Source organism: Trachymyrmex cornetzi, unplaced genomic scaffold (genome assembly GCF_001594075.2).
Source record: "Trachymyrmex cornetzi isolate Tcor2-1 unplaced genomic scaffold, Tcor1.1 scaffold416, whole genome shotgun sequence".
In the NCBI taxonomy this organism is placed as follows: domain Eukaryota; kingdom Metazoa; phylum Arthropoda; class Insecta; order Hymenoptera; family Formicidae; genus Trachymyrmex; species Trachymyrmex cornetzi.
Genome location: NW_017298918.1, coordinates 263691 through 273690, shown reverse-complemented (window position 1 = coordinate 273690; position 10000 = coordinate 263691). Strand labels below are relative to the sequence as shown.

Genomic DNA, 10000 nt, shown 5'->3' with positions numbered 1-10000 from the left:
TCTAAAACTATAATTATAGTGTAATAAAATAAATTTACACAATTACATAAATGACATACAAAATTATAATACTCAATTTTGTATTTTGTAACATGTTTAATCAAATTTTTCTGCATTGCAATTTTTCCTATAGAGATATTCTTATATATAAAAAAATAACTTTTTTTTTATAGACAGAAAATGAATGCAAAAAGTTGCGCGGAAACGGACGGGATGTACCCCTCGCAGAACAAATGAGACCTACGTCGCTACTAAACTTTGTAGGCCAAAGACATATCCTCGGACCTCGCACCATGCTCTCCGAACTCTTGCAAAAAGGCGAAATACCTAATATGATTCTCTGGGGTCCGCCTGGATGTGGCAAAGTATTATTGCATGTCCTTGGAATTTTCTATGTATATTGGAACATATATTTAGTTTCTTTCTCGTTTTTGTAGACGTCTTTGGCTAATGTCATCGCGCACATGTGTAAAAATGATGCTAGTCGCAAACTACGATATGTTAAGCTCTCTGCTGCGATGGCCGGTGTCCAGGAAGTGAAGGAAGTCATTAGTATCGCTAGTAACCATGCTAAATATGCGCAGCATACGATAGTGTTCATGGATGAGATACATAGATTCAACAAGATGCAACAAGATGTGTTTCTGCCGCACGTCGAGTCGGGAATCATTACTTTAATCGGGGCCACGACAGAAAATCCCTCGTTCAGTTTAAATTCTGCATTGCTGAGTCGATGCAGAGTGATTGTTTTGCACAAGTTATCTATCGCAAATCTGCTATCGATCTTGAAGCGTGCAGTAATTTCGCAGGGAGGTATAATACATGCATCTCCGAATAAAAGCGAAAGTACTTTGCAAGATATCGGTGAAGAAAACATGCTAGAGGAAAACAAAGTCATCGAGATGGAACCATCCTGCAATACAAAATTCATTATAGATGAACCGACAATAGAGTGGTTGGCTGAAACTTGCGATGGTGATGCTCGAATAGCGCTGGGAGGACTAGAGATGGCAGTACGATGCAAAGCACCAAATGAGAAGGAATTTCTAGACGTTGGTCCAGCCATAATAACGCTTGATGACATTAAGGAAAGCCTAAAGAAAACGCATATGTTGTACGACAAGAAAGGCGAGCAACATTATGATACGATTTCTGCGTTACATAAGTCTGTCAGAGCCAGCGACGAAAATGCTTCGCTTTATTGGCTGACTAGAATGATCGCCGGCGGTGAGGATCCGGTTTATATCGCGCGAAGATTGGTGAGGATGGCTAGCGAAGATATCGGTTTAGCTGATCCAAAAGCTCTTGGTTAGTAAATCGTTTATTTACGATTTTTGAACTCACGCACATAAAATATATATTTTATATTTTAATAATTGGAAATACATCATTGTAAACAGGGTGATTACTAAGCATTCTAAAAGATTTAAGGGATGATTCCTCATACAAATTCATTTTATTTCGATGTACTAATTTTTCTTTAAGTCTAGCGTTATTATAATGATTATTTTCGGTTTCTACGTAAAGACATATATAAGAAAACATAGAAATAAAACGACTCCTGGGCCCTGAGCGGTAGCAAAACCTTCGAAAATTTCTGCTCTCCGTTAAATTATATAGTATAAGAAATCACCCCTTAAATCTTTTAAAGTACTTAGTAACCACCTTGTATAATAGATTTGAAGAATGATTAATATTTGTGATAACACACTTAGGCTTTACTAGATCTGACAAATATATTTGATAATAAATATTGTGTACAGGAATAGCAGTGCATACGATGCACGGTTGCAAAATGATCGGAATGCCGGAGTGTGATGTTCTCTTGGCACAATGTACGACATATTTAGCGAGAGCACCAAAATCCAGATTAATGGAAGATGCACTTAGAGCTGCTCAAAAAGTAATAGCTGAGCATAAAGGTCCACAACCAGGAGTGCCTTTGCATTTGAGGAATGCCCCCACAAGACTCATGAAAGATTTGGGTAATTATTTTATTTTTCGTATCAATTTGCTCTTGATAAATCAAATAATTATTTTAGGATATGGTAAGGGATATAATATGATGAACAAGGATGAATCTGGATTAAGTTACCTGCCAGAGGGATTGGAAGATTTAGATTTCTTTGGAGATGATGACGATAATTAGAAATGCTGTGGTAAATGCTTCAGTTTAGATATATTTTGTCTTTGTATTGTATTATTTTTTTATTACAAAAAGGTATTCTTATTAGTCTCGGTGGTCTAAAGGCTTAGGACGCTCGCACGGAATGCAAGAGATCTGGGTTCGACTCCCGGCCGAGGCAACATTTTTCGCAATAAGTTTATTACAGTTTTTTAAGATTAAATTTGGGAAATTTGGGGGAATTATTAATATTTCAGATTGCGTTGAAAGTCCGACAACATATCGGCACGCAATTATAATTTCTTAAATTAATTCATTTAAATGAATATATATAATAATTCCAACATCTTAACATTCAGACTGTAGTGGCGCTTCGTATTTAAAGTAATGTTTCTAACATAAACGGTCTTATTTTCAATCTTATTATTATTCTTATTATATTTTATAAATTTTATATTAAAATCTTAGGTCTCTCAGGAATTAAAATTTTAAACATAGACGTAAATTTAGCATCATACGCATATATATGTATATGTATATATAAAATATTTTTATTTAATTATTTTTAATAGTTATATGCGTATGTATACAGGATGTATATAATATTGTAGCAGTATTAAACATATTTGTAACAATCACGCACTTGTGCGATAAAAAAAAGTGATGCTTTAACTTTGTAGAATAAAAAATAAATTTATACATATATATATATTTAAGCTTACAATTAGCGACAATTTTTTGTTCAATTATATGACAAACCTGATGAGTTTCGATTACTTATGAATGAGCACATTTTTTCCAAATTATCGTTTTATTATTAGCGGGCATATCTACGATTTCTATTAATCTAATATTATTCTCTTCAGCTAATTTTTTCAAAACTGTTACATCTCGCAAACCCCAACTTGGATCCTGCAATTTCAAGGACTCGTTGAAATCTACATTACTCTGCGGAGTGATTTGACCATCAAAAGCATATGGTCCGTAGGTGATTAGTAATCCATTTGGCTTCAGCAATTGATTCACATTGTTAAATAAACCAATAGTACACTGGTACGGCGAAATATGTATCATGTTCGCATTATATATATATTCTAAACTGTTCGGTTTGAAGATACCGTTACCCCACAGCCGATAGTCAGTGGTGATGTCAATTCTAATAGGGCTTTTTATATTAGAGTATCCATTCGCGTACGCAGCGATGCTATCCAGAAGTTTTGGGTCGTATTCCGAGGGATAAAACGTAACTTGTGGAAAATGCGGTGCGAAATGTGCCACGTGTTGTCCCGTACCGGAGGATATCTCCAGGAGGGTCTGATTTGTGCCAGGTTGGATATATCGTTTTAAAACCGATAATATTGGATCCTTATTACGGTCCGCCGCAGGGTAAACGAGTTTTTTGGCAGCCATAGTGTGTGACCTTGAAGAAATTTCAGTTTCACTTCCTACAGAAAGTTTGTAGATGCATGTGTTATTACATAATATTACCTGCTGTTATATTGCAAAGCGACGTGTATATAGGTTTTGTAAAATTTATTAAAATATATCATGTTATTTTTTTATCTTGTGTATATCATATTACTTTATATCCCGATTATATTTTACTTTGAAGACTTAATTATGCCACTTTGAAATTAAACAGCTCAAATAAGATGTAACTGCTCGTTATCTTTAAATGTGCATCTCACCTGTGATTAACAGCGTAATGAATAATATTCATTTATATGTATTATGCTTATAGTCGTGGCATCTATAGCAAGAGATTGCACATCCTGAAAAACGCAAATATTTCTTTGTACTATTGTATAAAATATTTTTATTTTCTTAGGAAATAATCTAATGCACACAAGTAAATCCTAATCATTGAAACTTTTGATTGGAAAATAGTTGTCCATGCTTAGGAAAAACAGTCAATTAAGTGAATATTTCGTTAAACTTAAAATATAGAATGAAAAAATAAATAGCACGTTGATATGATAAAGAATGAAAACAATATTAATTTAATGATAAATGGTATTGATATTTATTAATGGATATTTATAATACAACTAATTATAATGAAACTAGTTACATTGTATATTTACGATATATAATTTTCATTCTTACAGCTTGTCGAAACACATTTACATTCGATTGCTAATCATCGTCTGATCTGATAGTATCTGAATTGATAATATTGTCTTAAAGAAATTGGAGGTGTCATCACTAACTAAACTAAAAGTATTTTAATAGGTCTTTGTACAAGATATGTACACAAAAACGTAATTCCTATATAGAATCCTGAGGGGGTATGTATCATACATATAAGACATCTTTCATATCAATTACAACAAATTAAACTGTTATTATTTAATTACGATAATAATTTGACATTTCTTAATAAGTTGGATTCAACGTTTTTTCTTATCTGAGTCATCTTTTTCTTTAGATGTTGCTTTTTTCTTCTTCTCTTGGCTTTTTTTATTTTTCGATAATTCTGGTATATATACGGAGTGTCCAGTTTTCTTTAAATGCTCAAATAGTTTATTTTTGCTAGGAAACTCGGATGAGCAAGAAACACAGCGATGAGCCAATTCATCCATATTCGTGATTGGATCCTTTTTATTTTTGCCCCTGTTCTCTCGTTCCTCTTTTTTAGAATTTTTCTTTGCTTTGTCGGTTTTTAGTCTTTCATTAATAACACTTGCTTCTTCCATCACTCCACTTTCTGTTTCCTCTGTTTCTTGTTCCTCTTCTTTACGCGTCTCTTCCTTTCGCAACTGTTTATTTATTTCCACTTTTCTCTGTTGTAACTTTTTTCGTTGTTTTTTCGACAGCCATATTTCCTCCTTAATGCTCTCCGTGTCGTCATCACTAGCAAGTTCAAGCATAGGATTAGGATTCTGAATATTACGTTTTCTCTTCTTCTTTTTCTTCTGACGACTAGACAATGCGCCGTCTTCGTCTTGATCAGACATTAATTCGTCCTCGGATGTTATGTCATCATCTTCATTTTCTACTTTAGATGAAAATGATGTACTTTCGCCCATCTCTGGTGCTGCAGCCAATAGGACATCTTCATAGTTGTTTATCTTCTTTTTATCGACTGTCAATTGAGGACATTCTGGATTTTCCTCATTGTCTGACATCAATTCGGCAGGAGAGATATTACTATTATCCTTGTCATCGTTCCGTCTTGAGTCCTTCTCGCTACAAGGAAAGTTTAACAAGAAATCGGACATCTGTGAATCTGTTGCCAATCTGGGTCCATTTAGCGAAACTGATTCTTCTTTTGTACTCGAATCGCTTTCCCGAGAGCTATCCTGGAGATCCTCATCCTCGACCTCGTTCGGTATAACGTACTTGAGTGTGCTGACATTTTCTTTATGTTTTTTTGAATTCTCATGATTCGTAAAGGCTTTGTGCGTTTGGAAAACCTTATCACAGGCGATACAATAAAACGCTTCTGGATCGCTATTTCTTGTTGTTACTTTTCTGTCATCTGTTCCAAATTCTGCCGTCAGATTCGCCTCAATGTTCTTCAGCTCTGCTTCCATGTTCGAGAACTTGGACCATTCAGATTCGATCTGATCCCGTAATAGTTTCTGCCTCTCCAACAGTTGTGCCTTCCTTCGCTCCTCTGCCTTGCGGAAGTTCTCGCGAGCACGTTCGGCCAGCTTCGCTGCGTATGCTTGTACTCGCTTGTCGCGTTTGCGGACAAAGGCGACTAAATTCCGCACCTGCTCATTCCTCTCACGCCTCGCCTTATCGCGCACTTTCTTGTTCTCTTTCTCGGCGATTCTGAGAATGCGTCGATTCCGCATTTCACGTATATCATATGGATCCAGCCAAGCGTAGGATCGCTTGGTGCTATAACTCTGCCAGTAAGCGTAGAAATCGCCTACCACATCTTCGTATGAGCTCTGGGAGTCACCGAAGCTGGGAACCTCTTCGTCGGACTCACTGTCTTTGGCAAACTCGGCGTCCTCCGCTGCCAATTGCTCAAAAACGTTTCTGTAGATGGTATAGAAACTCTTCTCATCGTCTCCATAACCTTTGAAGCATGAGAGAGAGAAATATGGGAAAAGATTAATGGAGTCATCCTTGTAATCCTCTCCGATACCACCCTTCAGGATGGCCTCTCGATGATTGTCGTACCAAGCACGTTCGTGGGGGTCGCTCAATATTTCCCACGCCTGTTGGACAAACTGGAACTGTTCTTTAGCTTCATCTGGGCTTTCGAGATTCTTGTCTGGATGCCATTTCAATGCTAGCTTCCTGTATGCCTTTTTTATTTCATCATCAGGGGCATCTCTTGCAACTCCTAATACTTCGTAGTGGCACTTCATTGTGTTGCCGTGTGTATGATTATATACATCTGCTGGACACAATTTCCTTACTTAAACCACAAACTGTGCGCTAAAAGAATTTAAATTATTAAATTATGAAATCAAACAGCTCCTTTATGTAACTCAACAGCTTGTTTGATTAGAAATGATTTACGAGCGCACATTCACTTTGTTATACAAATATATAAATTTATAAAACAAGATGTCAAAGTATGAAGGTAAAGATATATATTATTAGGAAACCTCATTACATTATAAATGCAAATAGAATACAATCTAATTTAATTTTTTTAATTCCCTACACAATACAGTTCTCTGAAGGATGGCTTTAGGATATAGAACATCCTCTGGACGTTCTTAGAACATCTCTTGTTGAACTATGTTATAGATTTTAGCAGATTTTCAGATATTGATTCTTCACTCACTTTAAAATTTTTTTAATTTAATCAATAAAACTCATGTTATTTATAATATAATTCATGTTCTGCCTTGAAATATAAATACCTTAAAATACCTCCAATTTCCAATTCTAATCTTAATGATTCCCGCCTTTCTTCTCAAATATCAGAGACAATATAACCAACGATTATGTCATAAAATACTGATAATGAATGATGATTCAAGATTCAACTTGGCAAACTCTATCAAATCGGGAAAAATGACGAGGGTGACGATCTCGTAAATTATTTCGTAACAAGATTACGTATTTCAATAATTGTTTAGAATTCCTTACCTCTGAATTTGATAAAATTAGGCTCATTCGACACGTTTCTGTATGAAATGAAAAAATTTGGCCGAAAAAAATGCGACACTGCCCTGCAAAACGAGATATTAATAATAAAGTTGACGATTTGGGTTGCAAGTCTATCAGCCATAAAAAAGACTTCCCTCGTGTGGAAAGTGGAATCATTTGAGGTTTTCCAACTTGGCATGCAAAGCGAGATTTGATTTTACAAAATTGACTTCAGTTTTATGGAAGAGTGGAAGCAGAAACCCTTCGCACATATGTACATATTTTGTGATTGTGGAGCATTGTGGAGGATTACGTTCTTCTCCCCTTCCCGCTCCCCTCCAAGGCGCGGCCAAAATAGTCAATTTTAATTATTAACATCTCACTTCGCGGGACTATGTCGCATATTTTTCGGCCAAATTCCTTTGTTTCATGCAGAAACGCGTGAATAAGCCTAATTTCAAAATCAGAAATGAAGGGGGGGGGGGGATTCTAAACAATTACCAGCATTTCCTTTCCGTTTTATTACTATTCTAAAAAAAATTTGCGTATGGAAAATATCGTGTCAATAGCGATCACGATTTTATCATACATTCCAATTACTAGCCAATTATTGTTGGTTATCGGTAGAAAAGAGCTGGGGCTTACCCAAAAAGATTTTAGACACCTGATGTGTAATAGATGTTAAGTAATCAAATTTACAATTACTGAAGATGATGACGGTTGTGATAGTAATAACTACATTTATTATTATTATTATTATTATTAAGGTCGTCCACACGGCAAGGCGTAAAGGCGCAAGCTTATGGTGTCTACCCAGTGGAACAGCGTAACACGAAACAAGAGCAAAACCAATGACAAGCGTTCCACACTAACTGCAATTGGGTGCTTTCCAGCAAGAACACAATCAGACACAGTGGCTGCGTTCAGCAGATTCAACAGTTTTGCAACTATTTTGTGATTCTTCGCTGAGATGGGACTATTCCTTTAAATCTAAAAGTATAATCCAATCAGCGCGACGAATCATAAAACGATTGCAAAACTGCTGAGTCTGCTGAACGCAGCCAGTAATAGGGGCTCTGCACAATAAAAGGAACAGAGAACAGAGAATAAGGGGCTCCGCACAATAAAAGGAACAGGGAACAGAGAATAAGAATTTCAACCTATCAGAAATCATGTATTGTGGAATACACAGTTTCTGATAGGTTGAAATTCTTATTCTCTGTTCTCTGTTCCCGGGGGGGTGATCCCGATTGACCAAGTCTCGATTGGACACCACCAATAACAGCGACCGGTGCTTAGGAGCTTTGTAGTCTCAGACGCTGTGAGTGGCTCGTGTCCAACTGAGTGCCACGCGGGAACGGGTGGCACCCAGTTGGACACGGCTCAATTGGCACTATGATTGGTGGTGTCCAATCGAGCCGTGATCAATCGGGATCACCCCTCTGTTCCCTGTTCCTTTTATTGTGCGGAGCCCCTAAAGGCCCGTCTACAATACATGGAGTAAGAAGTAAGAGTAAGAAATTGACCAATCACAGTCGAATGTGAGAAGAATAATCGACTGTGATTGGTCAATTTCTTACTCTTACTTCTTATTCCGTGTATTGTAGACGACGCCTAACACAGTGTATTATTGCATCCTTATTGTTTGCCTACGTTAAACAAGGATGAAATGATTCAATGTGTTACACAATGGATGCATTGAGCGCTCAGTGAGCGGTTGTACGTAACGTATACTATAGCATTTCCCTAGATTTTCGTATACGTTTCTTTTCAAGAATAGAGCCCCTGGGGGTCGATTCTGTATCTTTAAACGAGGTGAAAATCACAAAAATGAGCAAATTTACTAGGTGTTGACCAATGAAATGACAAGCATTCTAGTAAATTCGATCACTTTTGTAATTTTAACCTCGTTTCAAAATACAGAATCGACCCCCTGAATGCACCCAGTATCTGACTGTAGGTTTGTTCGCGTCGCATGTTCCAATACGCTCCTACTCACATAGCTCTTACTCACTCCAACGCGCTTGATAAAGTGAATAGGAGCATGTTGGTGCATGTTGGAGTTAGGGTGCCGTCACATGCGGCATAACTTGCGTAAGCATAACTTGCGCCGACCAATCATATCATTTCATTTGAACATCAGTTCTGTCTAGTCACTTCGTGCTTTTTACGCTATTTTGTTGTTACGCCGAAACATGATGGAACCACCATGCGTCGAATGTAATTTCTGGCTCATTTTAGTTTATATTCTGATTGAAAAAATGAACAAGGGTTTCGATTTTGCAACAGTACAATTATAAAAGTCGTGCGCTCCTTTGCATCGCGTGAAAAGTCGAAACCCATGTGGAACAGTACAATTATAGACCCCATTTTGCCTCTTGTGACAGATTTCCTAACCTCAATAGTCATCAACTTTAACGCTTAATATCTCAGATCACAAGGCAGAACGACGTTTTTTTTGCCAGATTTTTTCGTTTCATGCAAAAACGCGTCGAATAAGATTTTAATAATTTATTCGATCATCCGCTCATATATACGCGATGGAAAAAGGTAGGGTGGAGTCCCATGAAGCGTATTTGCCGCGTATCGCGTAACCGCGTAACCAATCAGAAGCATCGCGATAATTTTGCCCTTAATGTCCCATGGAGCGGTTCGTGCGTAAGCGGATTAGCGGATCGCCAATTACAACATCATTCTGTTAGATCATGCTGCAAATTTTGCAAGCAGATCTAACAGTAATTGGCGATCCGCTAATCCGCTTACGCACGAACCGCTCCATGGGACATTAAGGGCAAAATTATCGCGTACGTAAAA

The 10000-nt window shown here is 37.0% G+C and overlaps 3 protein-coding genes across 6 annotated transcripts in view; 1 reads left to right on the top strand and 2 right to left on the bottom strand.

The window, feature by feature from the left end:
* LOC108764396 (ATPase WRNIP1) overlaps positions 1–3059 on the top strand; it is a 3478-nt gene extending 419 nt beyond the window's left edge. Inside the window, exons 2-6 of the mRNA XM_018512632.1 lie at positions 174–365; positions 438–1308; positions 1764–1985; positions 2043–2159; positions 2992–3059. Coding sequence (XP_018368134.1) covers positions 174–365; positions 438–1308; positions 1764–1985; positions 2043–2149 — 1392 coding nt within the window. The 3' untranslated portion in view covers positions 2150–2159; positions 2992–3059. The remainder of the gene's footprint in view (positions 1–173; positions 366–437; positions 1309–1763; positions 1986–2042; positions 2160–2991) is intronic.
* LOC108764397 (UPF0585 protein C16orf13 homolog A) lies at positions 2858–7137 on the bottom strand. Of its 2 annotated transcripts, XM_018512633.1 has the most exons (3): positions 6968–7137; positions 3814–3897; positions 2858–3545 (listed from the first exon to the last, which is right to left on the bottom strand). In XM_018512633.1, the coding sequence occupies exons 2-3, from the start codon at positions 3843–3845 to the stop codon at positions 2903–2905; spliced, it is 675 nt and encodes a 224-aa protein (XP_018368135.1). In that variant the 5' UTR covers positions 3846–3897; positions 6968–7137; the 3' UTR covers positions 2858–2902. The 2 variants fall into 2 exon arrangements, with proteins under 2 accessions (XP_018368135.1, XP_018368136.1); XM_018512634.1 differs by lacking the exon at positions 6968–7137 and having other exon boundaries at positions 2858–3570; positions 3814–3894.
* On the bottom strand, positions 4239–7934 carry LOC108764395 (dnaJ homolog subfamily C member 21). Of its 3 annotated transcripts, none has more exons than XM_018512629.1 (2): positions 7832–7934; positions 4239–6523 (listed from the first exon to the last, which is right to left on the bottom strand). In XM_018512629.1, the coding sequence occupies exon 2, from the start codon at positions 6451–6453 to the stop codon at positions 4516–4518; it is 1938 nt and encodes a 645-aa protein (XP_018368131.1). In that variant the 5' UTR covers positions 6454–6523; positions 7832–7934; the 3' UTR covers positions 4239–4515. The 3 variants fall into 3 exon arrangements, with proteins under 3 accessions (XP_018368131.1, XP_018368133.1, XP_018368132.1); XM_018512631.1 differs by having other exon boundaries at positions 4239–6482; XM_018512630.1 differs by lacking the exon at positions 7832–7934 and adding an exon at positions 7187–7691.
* Between the last annotated feature and the right edge of the window lie 2066 nt (positions 7935–10000).

Excerpts from the sequence above, each read along its gene's own strand:
- LOC108764397 (XM_018512633.1), bottom strand. The coding sequence starts at position 3,845 with ATGAATATTATTCATTACGCTGTTAATCACAG. Across the intron at positions 3,546-3,813 it reads CATTACGCTGTTAATCACAG|GTCACACACTATGGCTGCCA; the intron begins GTGAGATGCACA and ends AATTTCTTCAAG.
- LOC108764395 (XM_018512629.1), bottom strand. The coding sequence starts at position 6,453 with ATGAAGTGCCACTACGAAGTATTAGGAGTTGCAAGAGATGCCCCTGAT.